Source organism: Triplophysa dalaica, chromosome 16 (genome assembly GCF_015846415.1).
Source record: "Triplophysa dalaica isolate WHDGS20190420 chromosome 16, ASM1584641v1, whole genome shotgun sequence".
NCBI lineage: Eukaryota > Metazoa > Chordata > Actinopteri > Cypriniformes > Nemacheilidae > Triplophysa > Triplophysa dalaica.
Genome location: NC_079557.1, coordinates 4,284,533 through 4,306,892, shown reverse-complemented (window position 1 = coordinate 4,306,892; position 22,360 = coordinate 4,284,533). Strand labels below are relative to the sequence as shown.

Genomic DNA, 22,360 nt, shown 5'->3' with positions numbered 1-22,360 from the left:
ACATAGGAAGAACAAATCTGTAAAGCCGAAGTACACAATGAATGATTTTATTATAAAAGATCAAAACCAAGTACAAAGCATAAACATTTCCCCCAGAGGGTCCACAGACATAAATAGCTACCAATTTACATCCAAACATACATAGTGCCTATCAAACCTGTGGTTTGGGGTTCTGTGGGATTTGTCAATGGGATTTTTTTATGGGATTTTACATAGCATGTGAACATCTTGAATCAGTTTTACGACGTTGTAAATGTGTGGTGCAATTCATAGCTTTCTTGGAGTCTATTGTGTATTATACAGCCTGAGATTACACACAGCAGAAGGGAATGAGATTAATCACTTAACAAACCAAATGGTACTCCAAAAAGTTAACAAAAGGGCTGGCGGGATAGAAACACATTCCATCCAGATCCTGAGAGTCTACATAAATCACACACAAATATCACACACGTTCATATCATAATCTAGGGAAACACACTCAAAATCGCTTATAACACACTAAAACTGCTTATATGTGAAGAAATCAAAGAGAATAATCTCTAAAAGCTTATGACCTTGTTGGATTCGAAAGAACCTTTCAGCTGACAGTAGGAATTGCAGGTAGCACCACTAAACAGATAAAGAAGCTCAATTCCCAGCCTAATAATGCTGTACGTCACAGCAGAACAACGTTAATGTCTGGTTGCTTATTAAGGGGTTAAGGTATTTATGAAAGACCTTTAAATCATACAACAGATCTGATTGGTCCAGACCACCTGTAACAATCTTGATCAGTCGTTAGGATTCATGTTAGGACTGCTTGACAGTTACAGGAGCAGGACTGGACACCCCTGATCTCGAAGGTCTAAGACCTAGTAGACCTCCTCTACTTTTGGGATGATATTTCAAATGTCTTTACCATCGTACTGATTTGAACGTCTTGCATTATCCATACCTACGAGAAAAGACTTTATCTGCACTCGAATATATAAAGAACATTGCATTTAAACATTAGCTAAATGATAAAGATATGGTCAAGTGTGCTGTTCTTGAAAAAGAAAAACCATTTGAGAACACTGTAGACTCATCAAACTGGGAGCTGAAAATGCACCCAAACTCTGAGGATGCAACCCAGAACTGAGAAGGTATTAAAATTGTATATCACCTAAATATGAAGTTTCCTGAAAGAAATGTGAAATATACAATTGCACTGGGATTTTGTAGAAGTAAAATCTGGGCTCAGTCAAAACATCACTCCACCACAAATAAAAACACCATTACTTGGGAATATAAAAAACAACAAAGACATCATCTCTTATATAACAAACAAGTCATATAAGAGATTTATAGGTATTAAAAGCTAAAAAAATCCCTTTAAGGATGCCTCAGAATTCCCTCATTTGACTTTAGATGTGACTGAGGAGAACCCACAACAGGCAGTTGCCAATCAAAGAGTTTGGAGGCGTGTCTTGAGGTTGAGTGGCAATGCTGATGTAGTGAGGAGGGAGAAGCTGGTCTTAAGGGTCAAGCCTCGGTTTGTATGGTTGCCCAGGACCAGAATCAGACACACGATGAGTCAGCAAAACCTCGGCAAGGGTTCTAGAAAGAGGTCTCCACCCCGCTGTCACATATCCCCCCCTCCTCCTGCTGGCGGCCCAACGTCAAACCCTGAATGGCCTTATAGAGCTCCGGACCTGACAAATGATTTTGAAAGAAAAGACAGACAAATATTAATACAATAATACTTGTTTTTTCAATCAACACATACAATTGTTATTAAATGTCCAAAATCAGATTAGATTAACAATGATTTCTATTTGTGTTATTTTTCAATTTATTTACAGAGGGGTACAAATAATTCTAGTGAAAATAAGATTTAGTCGTTTTTATTTATTAAACTTGGCAATAAAAATCCAACAAAACTTTGTACATCTAGAAAGCAAAATGCTAAAATTCTTAACTACAATATATATACTGTATATATCACAGCTATTATTTTTCATATTTCGTACAGTACTAATCCACTTTTGATCCACTTTTCTACTTTTAATGCAATTTTTCATTGCAAATAATCTTAGCAGCATATTAACCAGAAAGAGTAAAAGGCCAAACTGAAATACTAAGAGCAAAACCTAATCATTCATGTTAAGGCAGAACGAGTTTCAAATATATATTTTTTTCTGATTCAATGGAAAATCTTCCAGGGTAAAATCCACTCATGGCTCACAAGATTAGTTGGCTACAGTTTAACAATCATATAGTTCTTTCTCTTCTATGAATTCCAGCAACCACAAGAAAGAAACTGAGAAAAACCTTCCCCCTGTGGGTTCATGCACACTCACTCGACCGTATGGATGACTAAGGCAACTTTTTAACTCAGACAGCAAGGTGGAAATATTTTTTAAAAGAAACTGCTCTAGTGTTGGAGACAAAAACCAGAACTCCATTATCTTCCTTTCAGTTCTTTTTCCTGGGAATCCCCTTCAAGTGTCCATTTCCCCAGAAACAACAAAATACGCAAACTCCCACAGCGTGACAGGTCACCCTGAGATCACGGGGAAATCCCTCACACTGCAGTGGAAGTGGCTGTTATTGTTGACATCACACTTAAGTTCACTTAAGGCAATGCGAGAGGACAGTAAAGTGTGATGCTATTGTAAGAAAACAGGGGAACTTCACAAGAGATGATTACAGTAGTAAAACGTGTCTCACTAGAACTAGAAAATGTACTCACGTAAAACATTCCAAATGTGCTTGATGATGTCATCCAAATTTTTTTATTTAAGATACAGAAAACGTTTTATGCCTCGGTCAGACTTGACTTTTTGTTCCATTTACTTCCATTCATATGCATGCGAATGCGTCAGACCGGGAGATCAAGCCCGCCCGACGATATTTCGCATTTCGCTTTATTGCAAAGTTTGGTGATTCTCTTTTGTTGTAAATGTGTGTTATATAAGTTTGGTGAACTCTGACCTGCGAATTCCTGTCATGTGAGTAGGTAAGACCAATAGAAGGAATCGCTCCAGCCCATTATCATACCAACGAACAAAATTAAGCCTGCTCAAAGTGAAGTCTGACCACGGCATTAGTTTGATGAACGATTCGAAAGAATGATTTTTTTTCCATTGAAATAGTGTGCAATGAATTGATCGCAAGGCCATGAAGGTGCATCAAGAAATAAATAAATAAAAAAGGCAGCCATTTGACAGCAATCACAGGAGGGGCTAACCAGGATTTATCTAGAGTCAAAGGTGCAAAAGTGATCTCTCATGAGCCCTCATCTTTGACCCCTAGGTCATATCATCCTACAGAAACACATGTACAGTATAGACGATACCAAACAATACGAGTTTCTGTGACGTACCTGCGAGCTGAGGCGGTGCTTGTGCGACATTAGTCTCCTTACACACAGACTGCAATAAACTTACAGCACAGCTGTTCCCAACCTGCTTCAGTCCCTCGATCAGATCATGCACCATTCCCCCAGAAACCTGCCGAGGAGAGAGACCACCAATAAATAACATGAAGATATTGTGAGACTTAGAGGTCCAGTTTTGAATGCTTATAATAAACAGAAAATGAAATCTGTTTAAGGAAAGGGTTTTTAAAAATGTATGACTGTAACATCTGCAAACTGCTGCCCAGGTGCAGACTAATATCAGTTTAATATGAGCGTGTTTTTGGGTTCACCTCATAGCTGTCCAGCAGCTTTCCAGCCGGGGAGGAGCTGAGTCTGAATGCACTGGTCAGTATACCCAGTCCCAAAGCACGAGCAAGACTCTCCCAGCCTCCCGCCTGCTCCTCCAACGCCTGACAGAGGTCCTGCTTCACCTCACAACTCAAACGGTCCATGTCACCTGCAATCAAAAGCCATAGAAATCACACAAAGAAACAAACAAACCCACATTCGTATTTTTAAGGACTTATTTACTATATATATGTTAAACGTGCTGTCTTCTCATGCTCGACATGGACAACTTGTCAAAAAATGAGTTGGACCTATGACGTAGTATTTCTGTGCTTAATACATCCACCCAACGTTCCTATAGAACAAATTTTCTTAATCCCTTACTGGGCAATTATCCCGGAAAAGCATACCCACAGCAAGGCGAAAGAAATAGCCTGCCCACGAATCAACCAACCAGCGATAGGTAGACCCCCTTACTACCAAGATTGGCTGCGCTGTGGGACTCCAGCTGCAGCTTGTTACTCTTGCGATAGTGAGATGTTCATCTGTGTTTGTTTGCTCAATGCATTTCAGTGATGGATGTTATATAAACGGTGGATATGATGCTGGATTTGGAGATTGTTTGAAACTTATAGATGGTAAAGATGCCTGACATGAACCGCACGCGGTAAGTGAAACTAAGTCATATGTCTGTGTTTTGTTGGCAATGCTGGCGAAATATGAGTAATCTTCAATTTTGTTACGAACGTGGTGATAAAGAGGCAGATTGGATCTTTGAAGTTTTTTTTTTGGACAAAATCACAAAGATGAAATTCATTCTAAACTCTAGTTAAGGAGTTTATACCTTGTGGTGGTACAAAAACAGTTGTGGGTTGATACTCCTGTCCGTTAAGAATATCATACACCTGAAAACATGAAACAAACATCATGTATAAACTTTCAAAACCAAAGACCGACAAAACAATTACATTATAATACAACAGTAATCCAAATGTGTAGCCCTAAAACCCACCTCTGGGGATGATGCCACGTTCATAGGGGTTGTCCCGGGAATATATCCTTCGTCTTCCTCCTCCTCATCACATGGTTCACACGTCTCATCATCTTTGAAGAAAAGTGGTTCAAAGTTCTCTTTATGTGGATCTGCACCTGAAAACAGAATATAAACACTTCAGGAAACAGAAGAGAGAAATACCACTGTTGGCACAAGATCCCTTCTGTAACCTAACGATTGCTTGTTTAACTTTATCCTGTGTTCACACCAAACGCAAATTAAGGGATTTGTGAGAGTAAATTACATACAAAGTCAATCGCATCTTCCGCGAATGTTTAAAAATTCAGCTCAAACGATACATTTGTGGGAAAATAACTGACACCTACTGTTGACAAGTGTTGACACTCCCTGGCGCAGGATGTTTTTTCCATCACTCGCAAAATAACAAATTATTTCAGCGAGTAATTAAGAGTGAGCAATGCGATTCTTTTGCGTTTTGTGTGAACACAGCATAGGCATTAAACTAAAAGTCGGCATGAAACAGAAGTAGCTATTGTCTTTTTCTGTATCGTAACGTATTAACTTATTCCTCACCTGCAGCCATTAGAAGTGCACTCAGTTTGGTTGAGCCCCGCCCTGCAGCTACGTGCAGAGGAGTGGATCCATTATACGTGACGCTGTCTACATTCGCATTACCCTGTGATGACAAAATGTTTTGTGTGTCAATTCAACCTATTGGACTTCTATGGCACATTTAGTATAACCACATTGAACACAGCAACCAAACTATTCAAGACGGAGATCCTGAACAGTACCTCAAGTAGGAGACAGCCTGAGAGAGAAAGATTGTCCATCTCTATGGCCAGATGAAGTGCCGTACGGCCACATGTGAGCTCCTGAACCTCCGCATCGGCACTAAGCTCCAACAGAGCCCTCACACAGCTCAAACTGTTCACCCGGACGGCCAGGTGGAGCGGGCAAAGACCTAAGAACATGACACACATACGTCAACACACCTGAGCTTCTGATCGAACCCCAAAAGCATATCAGTGGATCTTAAAGTCCAGTGTACCTGCTGTGTTAGGGATCCCAGTTAACTGCAGCGCCGATTTATGCTTTAGCAGCGATTGTAGCACGCTCGCTTCCTTGTGCTGAGCCGCCAAATGAAGAGCTGTGTTTCCATTGCGATCTGCTAGCGTGACGTCTGCTTCGGCCGCCATCAATGCCTCCACAACTTCTTTCTGCTGCGTCACCACCGCAAGGTGCAAAGGAGTCTGGGATAGATGAGAGAATGTTATTGGCTAACGTTGAAGACTGAGAAAGGCAACAAAAAAGAGGTAAAAGATCTGGGTTTGTAAACAAAGTATAGCCGGTGTGGGTACACACCTCGAGTTAGCATCATTGTGCCTTTGAGGGCAGCATTAATGTGAAAATGATATTGACTAGTGGTGATAAATAAAGATTGATTTGTATTGTATTGCAAGTAGGTTTGTTGTATACCTGGTACAGATCATTTCTCATGTTAAGCACATCCGCTCCAGGAAGGGCAGAGATGATCTGAGCAAAATTTCTCACAGCATCAGTTTGACTGTGAATCACCCCTAGATGCAAACCTCTAAATCAGATAAGACAGATGGCGAGAGTCAAAACACAGAGAGCAGTTTTTGGGGAGGTGAGAAATGTTTCTTAAAGCAGTGTTTAATAAAAACCAAGCTTCTTGAGAATTCAGAGCTTTCTGCAAGTCAGACTTACGTGTCTCCGTTCTCATCCTGGGTGGTCATGAGGGGGCGCTGTGGAGCCAGAAGCATTCTGGGATCACCACTAAGAGCGTACCGAAAGAGAGCTTCAGCCTGTTTTTTCGCGAGTTCTGCCAAATGTGGGTCAATCGCACACTCTAAAAGACCAAAACAAAATGAGTTTTTCTACCGACATATAACAGGGATAGAATGATGCCCAAGTCTGCATCACCCATGAATTATAATAACAATCATTCATGTGAATTTTATATGCTTACCTGTGCCATCTGACTCTAGATCTTCTGTAAGCTCTGTACTTTCGCACTCTACCCTGTGATCAGCAAGTTCAAGCTGGGCACAGATTTGCACCACACCACCCCCTGCTGGACCATCACCATCATCACTGTTGCTGTCTTCGTCGCTGTCTTCCACCGGTTCTTGAGTTGCTACATTATCATAGGAGGAAGAACATTCAATGTTTGTCTTAAACTTAGTCTCAATCTTACCAGTGACGAAAGAAAGGAGAACCACTTAAAGTTGATCAGAATTTGCTATATCAGCAATGTTTTCCAAGAAGATACATTTAAAGGGACATTTCGCCCTAAAATAAGAATATGACTTCCTTTTTTTTGGCAAATCACAAACGAAAACATTTCGAAGAATGTTGGTAACCAAACAACACTGGTCCCTCTTGACTTTCACTGCATGGAAACAAAAGCACTCATGCGATATATCTTTTTGGTTGTGCTTTTTTGTGAAAACAAAGGTGAATAAATTATGAAATTATGAGACAATTCCAATTTTGGGGTGAACTATACCTTTAAGACCATCATACTAACTTAGAGTATAGACAGACACTCACTATGTTTGATGCTTGTGCCGGCTCCACCCATTCCTGGAGAGAAGTTGAATCCAGACCCGTAATTGTTATAATTTTGATAACCCTGGAAGTAATGCCCTAGAAAATAAAATCATCCACTATAAAATGGTTCAGGCATTTCAATTCGGCAACATTCTATATTTCAAGCTACACTGAATCAAACTGGTGCATGGGATTTTTAGGGTTTTAATGAAAAAAACCTGTAAATGTTATATTGAACCTCTACTACCTCCTCCACTGGGACCGCCCCCTGCTGTAGACCCGCCTCCTCCTCCTCTAAACATGCCCCCAGCTCCGCCTCCTGCTCCACTGTAGTCCTGAAAGTGGGGAAGGGTCTTCTGTCTCTTTCTCTGCACTTCTTCCTTATCTATGATCTGTGGATGGTAGGTAAACGGTTTGGGCTCGCTTGTTTCATTGTCCGACTTTCTCTTAAGCTGGACAAACACAGAGATGGGCTTCTGTAGGTTCTGGTCCCGATATTTAGGTGTCTTAAAGACAATGGCAAACTGAGGAAAGAAGAAGAGAAGAAAAACAGAACTTAGATTTTAACAACATGAACATTCACGAATACTAAATACACAATTCTGTCGATTTTTCTGGCTATTTGATCTTACGCCGACCTGTCTGTGGACATCAGTGGGGGAAAAATCTCCGTAGGCTTCCCAGGTTAAACCCGAATCATCGTCCTCATAAAATCTCACCTGAATGTCATCTATTACAAACAAACAACAATGACATCATCAGACATAAGAAAAATGAGATTTACAAAGAACCTGCGGGGACAGAAAGAGGAAGTACTTTTGCCACACACACAAACACGCGCAAAAGGCACCACAAATATAAAAACAAGTCAGTATGAGACACCTTTTACTTCCCCAAAATCAATAAATTACCAAATAAGAGAAAGTTAGTTTAGAATTGAATCTGATACTTGACAATACTGACGTGTGGTCAGAAACTGTAGAAATAAATATCCTATGTCGTCTAAGATTAAATGAAACCAACCGTCACAAAGAATAATCCGAAATGAGTCTCTTAAATATCGAAATGACTTATTTTGTTTCGAGACTTACTACAAGCAAGTTTTTCTGATGGAAATTTTTCAGATAAAGATTAGTTTGTATGAAATTCTTTGCATCGATAAAATTGTTATATTTCAGGTTCAACCTAACCGAACTGCAGATTTTTCACATTTTTGTTGCACATTATGTGGTAAAACAAGAATTGAAATAAAGAGACGAGACAGGATGACACATTCATCAAGTGTAAAGACGTTGATAAACAGACAGGTGGAAACACAAGATGTCAGGAGCCCTTGCGAGTAGGTCGGTTGATAACTGACAGCAAACTTTCTCTAGCTGTCCTCGTGCCCACTGATTTGCATACGAGATGGGGAATTCCCATCCAGCTGAAAACCTGCAGTAAAACTTCCTTCATGAAAGGCACCAAGCGGCCAACAGGAACGATGCTGCTTTATGGCATGCAGGTGAAAGGCTAAAGCACTTTGAAGGAGGTCTGATTCAAACGCAGGTGGCTTCATATAGAAGATCTGACATGTCTGATATGAGACCATAAACATCACGTGTCATGTGAATACATTAACACCCTTCATTTTTAATTAGTGTAATTTGTGTTTCATGGGTATTTAATTATTGCCTACACAGTTTTTAATGTTAGTCAAGATTTCTTGCATAAAAATAGTAGTCGTTTAGATTTACATGACCTTCTTATCTATAAATCATGCTGATTTTATTATTGTACTTTTTAGACTTCTATATTAAAGCCACCTGTATGTTAAATGATTAACAACTCGACCGCCAAGTTGCTAAATAGGTTGTGATATGTAAAAAAGGTAGATATACAATAATAAATGTTGTGTGGCCTGTGTGATTAAACTTAAGTCAAAAATACTTCCAAAAGTTGTCGATACCCTATAAACAAATTGAAGAGAAAATATTATAGACCAATCCTAAATTGTTTTAGTTTTTTGCCGCAATTACTATTTATTATTCCTAGGTACATGATTAAAGGAATAGTTCAGCTTCAACATGAAAATGATGTCACTATTTACATGCTCACTTGACATTTGAAACCTGTATGACTTTCGATCTTCGGCAGAACACAAAAGAAGATATAAAAAAATGTTGGTAACAGAATACGGTCGTCCAACATCGGTCCAACATTTTTCAAAATATGTTCTTTGGTCTGATACCTTAAGAAAACCACAAAATAATTTAGGACCGGTCTATTAATTTCTCATCAATTCACAATTATTCATTTGCCAGACGCTTTTATCCAAAGGGACTTACAAGTAGGGTGCAGTGGGCAGCTAAGGTGCCTTGCTCAAGGGCACTTCAGTCATTTCCTGGAGGCACTGAAAATTGAACCAGCGACCTTCTGGCTACGAGTCCAACTCTCTAACCACTTGTTAGTTAGTAACTAATTTGTTTTATATGACCTTTTCTGTTTTATTATGTGAACTAGTTACAACATTCCTCACAAATTGCAGATATTCTTTATTTGCATTTATTAGTAGAAATTTGAAACGGGTGAAAACGACGCAATGTTTACAGATCTTAAATACGTTTAAACAGCAAAATAAGAAATCAGCCGGATGTTTTCTCTAAAACTTCATGTGTCTTTGCAATCTCTCATGCGTCTGTTGCATGACTCATTCATTCCTGAGGTTTGTTTTTGTTAGAATGCAACAGACGCTGGACTGGATTGCCACATTCCATGCAGAAATGCTGATTAAATGCAACACTGGAATGGTCTCTTATTTATTTCTGAGGCTGTATATATCTCTGTATTTTTGTTAAGTAAAATGTTATATGCTAAAATTTTAAACACATGCAAATGCAGCTTGAGGAGATGAAAAAGATTTGTTGAAATCCACACCTTTTAAATGATGGTATTTTGTTCATTTGAATTTTTTTTAGAAAACCTAACCATTCTCATTTTACAAAAGTGCAGGACTTATTTATTATCTACCCTATTTCGCTTTTTAAGTTATGTTTTGTGCTACTTGTGAGGCGGCATATTCATCATTCCAAGCATTCTCAGCACAATTATTCTGAAAATATCTGATATTTGATATACTGTTAAGCCCTAGTATTATCATGGTGGCGTTGATTTATTTCTGAACAAACAGTTTCATTTTAGATTCATGAATAGACTATACTACCAGTATGGACTGGGAACAGAGCTTTGTAGGTATTTTAGCCAATTTCGTTTTCTTTTTAGACCTTTAAAACCCTACCAGGCTTCTTAATTCTGCCCATGAGTTGCAGGGGTCAATGTGGTGCAGATAGACATTATCGTTTTCTAACCTTTCTGGACTTTATCACACAGCAGATAGACCTCCTCTCCTCCCGTGACACAGCCGGCGGTCCGATCCATTCGCACTATCTTCAGATTGGAAGCGTTCGGGGCCTCTGAGAAACCACAAGAGACATAAGTGTTATTTGTGTATCTACTGCGGGGGTTCCCTTTGTTTCTCATTTCTTGGGAACCCCAGTGGTCTCATTTTATGAAGATAGCAGCGCTGTAGAGAAATGGAGAGAAAACTGAGAAATGGGGGGGGGGTATCGAAAGTGTGTGTACAGTTTCAGTGCCAGAGAGGAAGCAAATACTTGCCTGCTCTTTCAGAGAGAGTGAGAGTAGAAGCGAGAGAGAAAGAGAGAACAAGATCGAGGGAGTGACGGAGAATCAGAGGAAAACGACACTCATTTATTACTCCAAATTCTACAGCGAGAACCAAAGACAGACCATGTGATTATTCAATAGGAGCGCTAATCTCAGTTACTAGATTATAGAAATGTATCAGCCAATCAGAAGCATTGTTATTTCTTTTAATGTTTTGGAACATGAATGATTATTTGTCTCTTGACGGTGAAGTTTCTTAATCATTTTTAACAAAACTACAAAAGCATCATATAATAAAAACAATGGATTCAATTTCAATTAATATTTTTTTTTACATTTTGTCATGGTTGCAATGCAGCATTAAAGCAAAAGTCACAGCGCGATTATGAAATGAAATATGCCTTAAAATAAAAGAAAAAGATGCATGTTATAAATATCTAGGTACAGCCAATTGCTACTGAAAGGTGTAAATATGTCACATGCTACAAATTCTACTACACCATTTACACCACACCATTTACATTTGAATTTGTCTGGATTTGGGAGTTGCTTTAATCCAAATTGATTTAGACCGCATAAAAACATTTTTTAAATCAGTATGGTTGTCCTGTGGGGACATGTTTTACAAACTGAGGTAGAGAAACATCAGATGTATTTGTGTGGCTATCAGTGACCGTGACCACTTTGCATTTCTTATTCGAGGATACTATGAAAAACATGGAGTAATGAGAATGCAGAGCAGGGCGTGGTCCCAAACAAGTCAAGACAAGGAAGAACTTGATTTAAAAGATGAGGTACAATAAAACACACAGTTTCCGCCATGCTAATATTAAAGGTGGGGTGATTGATTTGGAAATGTGTTAACTTTAGCCCGCTAGCACTGAAATGATAATCCCACCCTCTATGCGATTCGCCATCCAAAACCATGCCTCCTCCAAACATATGAATGTATTTCATGAATCCACGTAATGAATTAAAAACTAAATCCATTAAATTCTTTCTCAAAGCATGTACATACTTGTCCAAAAAAAGACACCAACCACGGTATCGTCTTTCAGACCCTTTGCCTGCTAGAGCTGTCTCCCTCGTGTAAAAGCTGAACCGATGTTAATTCGAGTTTTTCCTCTTTCATGATTCAGACATGTTTTTGTAACTGCTTTTTCAAAAACTGACTTTTGTTTTGTCGATTTAGTTGGTTCCGCAAGAAAGTTTGATTGTTGCTGATTGTCCACCATTCTTCCTACATTGACACAGCGGACGTGAGCGCAGTGGTATGCAAAATAGGTAGGCTGAAAATGTACACATGACCAGTCACAGCGTTCGGCCAGAACATTTTCGCCTTTCACAGAATATATATTATTCTAAAAATATTACTTAACCACTATACTTCTTGCTATCAGGATGTGAAGAGATTTCCAACCAACATGAAAAAAAGAAGTTCTGGACAGGATCACCCACCCTGCCTTTAATCTGTAGTATCTACACAGTAGTATTGCATACTTCGTATCTTGTATTTTGTTTGATCAAATTTATAAAAGACAGATACAGCTGTACGATTATTTTCGGAAAAAGAAGAGCCCCTGGAGGCATGCAGGGGGCGAGGATGGGGCAGAACTACAGCACGAGCACACAATACATCAATACATCATCGCATTGATTCATTATAAGTTTGTGTTGTTTGCCAACAAAACACGGACATACGAGTTAGTTTGTCTTACAGAGTGTGGTTCATGTCCGTCCATGTTTTAGCACTGAGACCGCGCCATCTATCGGTTTCAAAGGATCTCCAAATCTAGATATATCCTCCGTTTATATAACATTCATCACTGAATTGCATTGAGCAAACAAACACATCTAAACTTCCTCAGCCGAGTGAAGCAGCATTGATGGGCGTGCTCTTTGACGCGTGGGCGTGTTCTTTCTCTCGTGCGTGGGGGTGCTCTTTCTCTTTCTGGATGACGCGTGGGCATGATTTTCCACAAGAATATTCAAAAAAGGGACTTAAAAACATTGTTACGAAAGCAGAAATCTATGTTCGAAAAAAACTTTACGAAACCTGTAGGAACCCTGACGGAGTGAATTGAGCACAGAAATACTACGACATTCGTTCACTCGCTTTTTGACAATTTGACCATGTTAAGCTTGAGAAAATAGAACGTTTAACAGTATAAAGATGTCAGAATGCATGAAATAGCATGTTACCTCATCCTTAAGATCTGGCACAACACACAGCATAGTTTAGTTGTTTAGATGCAAAGAAACTACTTTACAATTGAATTGATTTGCGGTTTAATGTGTGTGCATATTAGCTAATAGCTACTTTACAATGACTAAAGATTTTTTTACATCATAAATGAATAAATTTTCTTTTTACTAGCTACTGTTCATATGTTAAGTATTTACTTCACTTAAATAGACAGCTAGTCAGTGTACTACTTCAGAAGGAGACTTACTGCTGTCGAAGATGGGCTCTGATATGACCGGGTCCAACCTGCGAGAGAACCCTCCATCACTGTCAGGCAGCAATGCTGTGAACATTAGGCGCACCACGCTCAGATCCATCTCCTTTGACTGCTGAGCGGCCGCAGTGCTTATCAGGTTCCTCTCGTGATCTGAAACACATTCACATTTATTGCTCCATATGTAGGAGGTGGTCTGAGGGTCCATTAGAGTTAAACGTGTCAATTAAGAGCACAGAGGAGATATTTTACGTACACACACACACACACACACACACACACACACCTGTCAGTTCTCTGGGCATGCGGACCTCTCCCTGCAGGGTATCGATCTCAGAATGGATGAATACGCCGTAGTTATATCCCATCCTGTAGGCCTCGATCATCCTCTCCTCCAGAATTTTAGTCACATTCTTCTTTGTCACGTGCAAAATGCCCAGGTTGGGAAAACTGCAGAATGTTATTTATACATAATTTACCTTTTTTAAGGATCAGAACAAGAGGCTTGAAATGCTTTGAATGGATGGCTAGGAATCAATTCTGACCTGATGCTCAAGTCTTTGGACTGTTGGTCAGCGATGCAGATTCCCTTTTCACACTGTTTGCCCACCAGACTGTGAGCGTGGAGATGTGGTGGTTGATTGTTGGTCACCAGCTGAACGACCACTCGCGCCGCACCCTGGTAGTTACTGATCTGTTGGACACAAACAAATAAAACAACAAATAAGGGAAAAGAAGGACGCATTGCATGTTCAAGACATTTTAAAAGCAGATGCAGCTAAAGAAAAATTAAGAGACAATTAGAAAATGTTCATTTATTCAGCCTTGGTAAATTCATAGTGGACATTCCAGTCCAGTCAAACCTAAGGAGACACATAAAGTTATTAAACAGGAATGTGAAAGACTGACCGCATCACAAGACACATGAAAACTGAAATAAATCCAGGTTATCACATACAACTTTGTTGTACTTTTCCTACAGTAAATACATGAAGAAATATTACTGTTGTGCTGCTTAAAAGTGAATATGAACTTGCATTCGTTAATCTGTATTTGAGGTCTGAAAATATACAGGGCATATTTTCTGTTATTCTGACCCGTTTCTCCAGTTTTCATTTACTGCATATAAATGCGAATAGAAACATTATTTTTATTAGATATTTGGGAGAAATATTGCTAGTAATTTACAGAATGACACAAAAATTTTCATTTTACCTAAACACACACCTATAAATAGATATTCAGAAAACCTGTTTTGGAATTTTGATACGATCTCTTAATTTCTTCCACTCCTTGTTGATGAACTACACTAACAGCCACAATACTTTAGTAATTTTTCCCTTTTAGTATTCAAGATAATTCATGAAAACTATAAAGTAGCGCAACTGTAACTGTGAGAATTATGTTGAAATAAAAGCAGTTTCAATTCTTTAAATTTTTAGCTACAAACTTGCCTTTGACTACAATTTGACTTCATCTTCAATAAAAAATATCTTCATTATTTGGTCAAACATTTAAAAATAAATGTGTTGTTTTCTTATAAAAGAAACTGATACATTGGCACAGTTATATTTTTGTCAACATAAGTAATTTCAAACATTTAACCATACACCTTGAGTTAAGCATACACTTTAATAATTATGAATGATTTATTACTTATTAGTTATGTTCACTAAATAATTATAGATTGCAACAAACACAATTACAATTATTAGTCATTTTCTGAAAAATGTTCTTAAAGCGATAGTTTTTTTTTTATTGAGTCACCCTCTTGTCATTTCAAACCTGTATGACTTTCTTTCTTCTGCAGAACACAAAAGATATTCAAAAAAATCGATCGAAGAGGGATGGCAGCCATTCACTTGCATTGGTTTTGTGTCCAGGAAGTCAATAGGTGCCACTGCAGCTCGGTTCTCAACATTTTTCAAAATATCTTCTTTTGCGTCCTGTGTAAGACTAAGGTGTACTTATTGAAAGTACAACGACCAGCAAAACTTTGACATGTCTGACTAAACATCTATCTAAACAAAAAAGATCTGGCATTGTTAACACTACTACATCAACTCATGTAGAAACACAGATATTGAGATCACTGTCTGAACCTTCACTGACTTGACTGATTTCCTCACATGTCATGCATGGACGGTCAATCAGATTTGACAGATTTTGATCAGAACAGCAAGGAATGTCACAGGTATATTAATGTCATTTATGTGGGGGGAAATACCCGCATACGTGTGAAAAGTGGGTGGATCATTTGTTGACTGTTCCACAACATCATCTGGCCATTTATATTAACATCATCATCCTTTAGAAAGCATGACAAACACAGAAAATACAAACCAAAATCCTCAGCCTCAGAATAAAACCTAAATATTATTTAAAAGTTTCTTCCTTCGGTTAAAATGAAAATCATCAGGGTGTGTGGTTTGACTGTGGTGGCTACAGGCAAAGTTCAAATGGAGCACAAGAAGACACATTCTCTGGTGCGAAATGACTCAGGCACATAGCAATTTCAACCTCCAGAAAAAATACCCATCGAATATCAAAGAATATTGGCAAGGGCATCCTAGAAAGATGAAAGTGTTTGATGACCTCATGAAAAGGTCTTGATGCAACATATGAAAACAAACAAAAACACCCGTAAACTATTATCTCTTCCTCTTCCCTCTCCGATTAGTCAAACAAAGGTAAAAACAGCTGAAGTGCAGTATGGGTAACAGCTGAGCTAATTTCCTCTTGCCCTAAGCAATGATAGAAGTTCCTCATGCCGGAAATCTCTACAATAAACCTGTGTGATGAACATATTAAAGCCTTCATATCACAAGGAACTGAGTTATTAGTGTACTCTAAAAACGCACTGTGACGTTTGCGATAAAAACGTCATCCCCACTTGAAAAAACGACTACAAAAAACTCTGTTGTAGGAAACATCTGTATTTGTCACATTTCATAAACGAAGGGCTCGTATACTGAAGGCACTTCAGCCAAAAACGCAAATGAAACTCAAATATAAAAGAGATAAAACTGAATGTCCTGATAAAAAATATCAAACAACAACATAAACATATGCATCATTTATCAACGTGCACATTTAAAACAACATCAATCAACTGGAATTTCAGCCAACCCCACCAGCAGGTGTAGGTGGAAAGCACGCTGAGTGTGTGTTGTGTATGTGTTGCACGTCAGTGTGTGTGGGAGTGGGCGACTGCACACCTCTCACCGCGTCACGAATCTTCCCACTGATTACCCCGGTGACACATTGAGGAAATTCCCAAACGGACAAGGAGAACACGGTAAAAGAGAACAGAAGCTCTCTGCCTTTTTTCTAGTTCCTTTCTCTTGCTTCCTGAACTACAGCCACTGACATTGAAAGTAACTGACCTAACACGGATAAGCAGTGCGATATCATAAACTACTATTTTTAGCCGGCTGGTGAAAGATCCGCTGCTGAGATGGCACTCGATGTCAAGCTACATTTTCATTTTCCGACGGAAATACCACTCAGTCTATAAAATAGACTTTTTATTATTTAATTTAGAAAAAACGAAGACAGCAGACTGCAACAAGGTTATTTTCTATAGGCCATCTCCCAATTGATCTCATATGTAATACAACGGGGCATATCAGGGTGTCAACAGAGATCTATCAGGATGAACTTACTTTCACTTGCGGGTAGCTCTTCCTGTTCTTCTCGCTGGAGGCCCCTGGGAGTCCTCCATGGGAGGGGCCTTCACATCCATAACGGAACCTAAAGCCCCTCTGGAGGTGACAAAGTCAGATTTATTGCTGCGTTATCACAGAGTTTGTTACGGTTTGTTGCTAAAGCTACCAGTTTCTGCACAACAGTTTGTTTGTCTGGAGCTTTTTAACAATTGATTTTAAATAGCGTGCTGTGTTGTGCATTACCTGTTTTGGTTGTTCGACAATTTGCAGATAGGGTGCGTCAACTGAATGAAAACAAATACAACAAATATTCAAGGAACTACACTTTATGAAAAGGTTCACACAAGTTTTGCTTTTGCTATTAAATGAATTACTTGTAAGAAACGTTAAAAATATTCCATGCAACATGACTTGAGCAATAGGTGCTGTCACGTGTCATACTTGAACATACATTTCTGAGCTGTGGTGGATGGGTGAGATTTTGGTATCTTTCGCAATTTTCAATAGACCATTTCATCCTCATCTTTTGCATTCCAAAGAAAGTCACACAGGATTTAAAATGATATAATTACTAACATTTATTTTATTGGATACGTAAATCTGTGCAGTTGCACTGGTTGCTTAATATTCCCATATCTGATTCACAGAGACGTGTTTGAGAATTGTATGTTTTTCCATTGCCATAGTAATCTGCAAGTAATTAATAATAGCAAACACAACCAGCTTCCAAACAGGAAGTTCATTACACCAAGTGTGGGGATATGAGAGAGATTAAAATGAATTTAAAGGCACCATATGTAAATTTGGACCGCTAGATGGTTCACTTTTGAAACATCATCAATGAAGGCGAAGCTTAATGGCGTGAGTGGAATGATGATTTGGTAGAATAATAATGCACAGTTTTACAACAGTCATACAGTCGTCGTTTATAAAGTACATTTAAACAAACCCACAGTGTTTACTAGTAACCTTACTGCTGGCTACATATTTTTGTGCTGTATTCGATTACACTACCTTAGCATCACTGAAGTACAAATGAAGTGCAATATACCTGCATCTTTATCAGTATAACCCATACAGTAAGTTACCCATCTATTAAAACTCAAGCGAGAGCGGAGTCTCTGTCGAATCCAAGTTGGTCGCGAACCTCTCTCCATTTCGAAAACGCCACGCCGATATTAATCCTTTCTATTCCTACGATTGTCCACGAGCCTGCTTGCCTCATTTGGCCTACGTTTACTTTTTTGGGAAGTTTCTTTAATCGCCAACGAGTAATTGTGATCCATAACTGAAAAAGAAAATAGCTGCGTCCCAGATGCCGTATAACTGCCACTTCCGCATTTGCCAAGTCGTAGTTTCTACAACCGGAAACAGGAGAGTTTGGAAATTAAGTCACTGATATGCAACAATTACAAGGGACGCGACATTATTAAAAATAGGAATTTCTCTGGATTTGCTCATTCTTGGGAATATTTGGAATAATGTAAAAAGTACACAACTGCATGAAATATATCACACTTTGCAAGTGGTTTGGGATATTTCGTAACAGAATTGTTACATATTGTGCCTTTAAAGTTCACACAGAAATAAAAATTCTGACATCATTTATTCACATTCATGTCATTGACCTTCTTTCTTCTGTAGAACACAAAAGAAGATATTTTGAGAAATCTCTCAGTGGTTTTGTTTCAATACTACACATGTCAATGGGGGACAATGTTGTTTGGCTCTTCAAAAAATCTTTTTTTGTGTTCTGCAGGAGAAAGTTGGTCATGCAAGTTGGAATGAAATGAGGACGATTTCATAATATAATTTTAATTTTTGCATGAACTATTCCCTTCATCTCGTGGACTTTCTAGACATGAAGCAGATTTGCTGTGACTTTTCTGTAGATCTTTCAAGGCCAGAGTTCTCGTTGTACCACGTGTTTCCACAGAAGTGCAAGCCTCTTCCTCTTCCTGTGCTGTACATAGACCACATCCTTCACCAAGCGACGCTAAATCCTTTAGCTGCCAAATCTACAGAATTGAATCTTCTCCAGCCCAAACTCAATGTATCCAACATTGTCAAGTTATAAAACTTAAAATCCTTCTTTTACATTTATGATGCAGATGCTTCCTTAAAAAGATATTATGAATTCAACCCGATATTTTTGACAAAATTCACCTGTTACAGTCTCTACGAAGTACTGTCTCTAGCAGACCTCAAAACCAAAGATTCGCTGAACTCAAGGAGCAATCGATTTATAATGTTAACGTATAAATCTTACAAAAAAAGTGAATCCAAAAATCTACACTACCTATAATTACTACAAGGCAGTTTACAAGTACGCTCAGATGGATCAAGAGGGCTTGATGATGGTGGCTCAAAATGGCACTTATCTCAAACAGGCTTTCTCAAGCAACCACACAGCAGTGAGGAGCGTTACACGCTAGACAAACATTTGTGTCTCTGCAATCCAATGAGGAAGCAAAGAGCGGAGAAGAAAACCGAGATCTGCTCATGCACCACCAGCCCACTCTATACACAAACTAGAATCTGTGTTGCCCCAAAAATTCTAAGCATCATTAACAGTAGGACTATTTTACTTAAGAAAAGGACAAAACGAGAAGAAAAGGGGAACTGAGGGCTAGTCTTTCCTCATCCGTTCCGTGAAGTTTAGCATGGTAACTCGTCCCACCTTGATCGACAGACAAATCTGAAATCTCAGTCGTAAGAGACTCTTACCTGCCCTCAGAGAATTATTGAGCTGCATGGGCTGATATGCGGGGTCCATGGAAATCCATATTGGGTCCTCTCTGTACGCCTCTAACTGCTCCATGTACTTTAAAGATAATATAAAACCAAACATTGAGACCTTAAAAGATGTACATGTCTCTAAGCAACAATATAGATCATACACAGCTCTGACTTCATTTCAGTGTTGCACAGGCTAGCACAGCCGGCATGAATTTGGAAGATGGGTTTGAGGTGAATGACTTATAGGTAATATAACAAACTATTCAGTTTTATTAAAAAGACTAAACTAAACGTTATGTGTTGAAGACGCAACCACGAAAAGCAGTAAGAGGTGAAAGCCTCTCAGCTTTCTAAGAGTCTGCTCGTGTGGTATTTACACAAATAAATGAACCGAACATCAAAGGTTTATATCTGTTACAAACAACACTGAAGGTATAGCACAGAGATCTGAGGTTTGATTTTAATCCACAGAAGAGAAATCACAAGGCATAAGGCATAATGACATTTAAACATTAATTTCGCAAAATAAAATGAAAGAAAAACACAAAAAGTGTAAAACATTGCAGGAAAAACTGCTCACCCCTGTATGAGACGGGAGGTAGGGATCATCTCCAGCCATAATTCCTAAAGAGAGAAGTCGAATGCATAAATTGCTATTAAGATAAGGTATCACACTAGGCCTTTTCTGTCAAGTGTTGATATTCATGCAACAAACAATGCTTAAATACTATATTAAAAAAATAACATTCATCAAAGCTTTAAAGGGTGTGAATAGTGGTACCAAAATGTATGAAGCCATGAATAAAATAACTCTAATATTTAAAGAACACAGTGTTGCAAAGCTCTGGCCAGATGTGCTCATATAATTTCAAACGTATCATAAACATACTACAACTAATTTTGTTACGCAAATCAAATATTGACAAGACTTTTCCTCTTTTCACTTGTCTAACAAACGTATCTAAAACAAACGTTCACATTGTACGTTTTTTGGCTTTGTCTCATAACCTAGTGGGTTGCTTGACTCTTGCAACTTGGTTAAATTCTGTACAATAGACTAGTAACTTTACTTGTAAGTACTATGATGCTCAAATGTGCTGTCTACTTATGCAACTAGGTTTTTTGAACACAGTCAGCATAAATGACATACAACAACACAACGTCTTCTATTGGCTCTTGACACAATTCCGAACAACAAAAAAATGATCCAAATATGTTTCGTACTTACCCAACGATCTCATCAAATAGGTGAAATGTGCATTTGGCTGAAGTAGGAAGTTCAGTATCACAACACCCTTTAGATGGCAACACGGGCAACTCAAAGACAACACGCGTCGATCCTCAAGGGGTCTGGTCGCTTACCTTTCCTGATAACGTTAAATATCCAAGTTTCTGGATCAACCTCAAACAGCCGGGTCTGCGATTTAGAGTCAAGATTTCGGTTTATTTCGCCATGTTGCCCTGAAGTCAACTCATGCAAGATGATAGAAAGTCTGTTCAGAGTTCACGATGGTCGTGGATATGCAGAAGCTCCGCTGGGATGAGAAAAGACCGATCGATCACTTAAATTTAACAACCGGTCGCGAGCGACAACAGTCAGTCATGTCGCGATCAACAGCTCCGTTTGAATAGACAGTTTGACTTCCTTACTGGAAATTCCCTGTGACGTCACCAGCGTTCACTGCATAAAAACCGCGCTTTGGCGACCGCAAGCGGACATAGGCGGAACAACAACTGCGTCTCAATTCTAAGGCGGCTTGCGTATCATTTGAGATGAAAAGAAACATTATGAAATTTACAATTATTTCTCTGAAGACGTAATCATTGTAGTTTCATTCTAGCTTTGAAGTACGGCTGCTTTTCTCAAATACATGATTCATCTCGACGACGTATGCGGCCGGAGAAAACGCGACCTGCGGAGGACGTAGCCTTGAATTGAGACGCAGTATAAAATATATAATTATAATATATATATATAGCTTTCCTTTAGCTCAGTGTAAGAGAATTGCGTTAACAACGCAAGGTTGTGGGTTCGAACCCAGGGGATTGCAAATATGTAAAATGTATAGGATAAAGCAATGTAAATCGCTTTGGATTAAAAGCGTCTGCCAAATGCCTAAATGTAAATAATTATAATAGATTTCAGTACATAAGTATAACTGACAAGCAGGTTTTTATTTAAGGTCCGGTCACAAAATCTGCCAGAAACCAAAGATGAGTCCATTAAGACTTTTGTATTGTGATCACCAATTTTGTATTGTTTGTTATACTTCGCAAATGTGATGATAAAAAATGTCGTAAAATTATTATAAATAATAAACAAGAAAAATAGATATACATTAATTTGAGCCAAAATTCAGGCATAACTAAAAGTGTCCAACTGTCTTCAATTTAAAAGTCTAAAAACAACTTGATTTTTACAAAAGGTTTTAAGCTACTCGAGTATGTTTTCTGTTTTTTTAAGAGCAGTGGTGATGGCATTTTTTCTGCTTTTGTTATTTAAGTCGAGCACCCACTTTAAGCATTTTGCCAGTGATGTGCATTCTTTTGTTTGTGTTTTGCTGAA

The 22,360-nt window shown here is 38.6% G+C and overlaps 1 protein-coding gene across 2 annotated transcripts; it reads right to left on the bottom strand.

The window, feature by feature from the left end:
- Nucleotides 1–31: 31 nt before the first annotated feature.
- On the bottom strand, nucleotides 32–21,953 carry nfkb1 (nuclear factor of kappa light polypeptide gene enhancer in B-cells 1). 2 transcript variants are annotated; one of them, XM_056770450.1, is made up of 23 exons: nucleotides 21,157–21,953; nucleotides 20,375–20,418; nucleotides 19,783–19,879; nucleotides 17,299–17,339; nucleotides 17,053–17,151; nucleotides 13,933–14,081; nucleotides 13,674–13,837; nucleotides 13,382–13,540; nucleotides 10,613–10,717; nucleotides 7,904–7,995; nucleotides 7,513–7,789; nucleotides 7,266–7,361; nucleotides 6,682–6,849; nucleotides 6,420–6,561; nucleotides 6,168–6,282; nucleotides 5,740–5,941; nucleotides 5,483–5,652; nucleotides 5,262–5,364; nucleotides 4,686–4,822; nucleotides 4,518–4,578; nucleotides 3,676–3,842; nucleotides 3,350–3,476; nucleotides 32–1,676 (listed from the first exon to the last, which is right to left on the bottom strand). In XM_056770450.1, exons 2-23 carry the CDS (start codon nucleotides 20,411–20,413, stop codon nucleotides 1,582–1,584), a joined length of 2,805 nt encoding a protein of 934 aa, XP_056626428.1. In that variant the 5' UTR covers nucleotides 20,414–20,418; nucleotides 21,157–21,953; the 3' UTR covers nucleotides 32–1,581. The 2 variants fall into 2 exon arrangements, with proteins under 2 accessions (XP_056626428.1, XP_056626427.1); XM_056770449.1 differs by having other exon boundaries at nucleotides 21,023–21,461.
- Nucleotides 21,954–22,360: the final 407 nt, after the last annotated feature.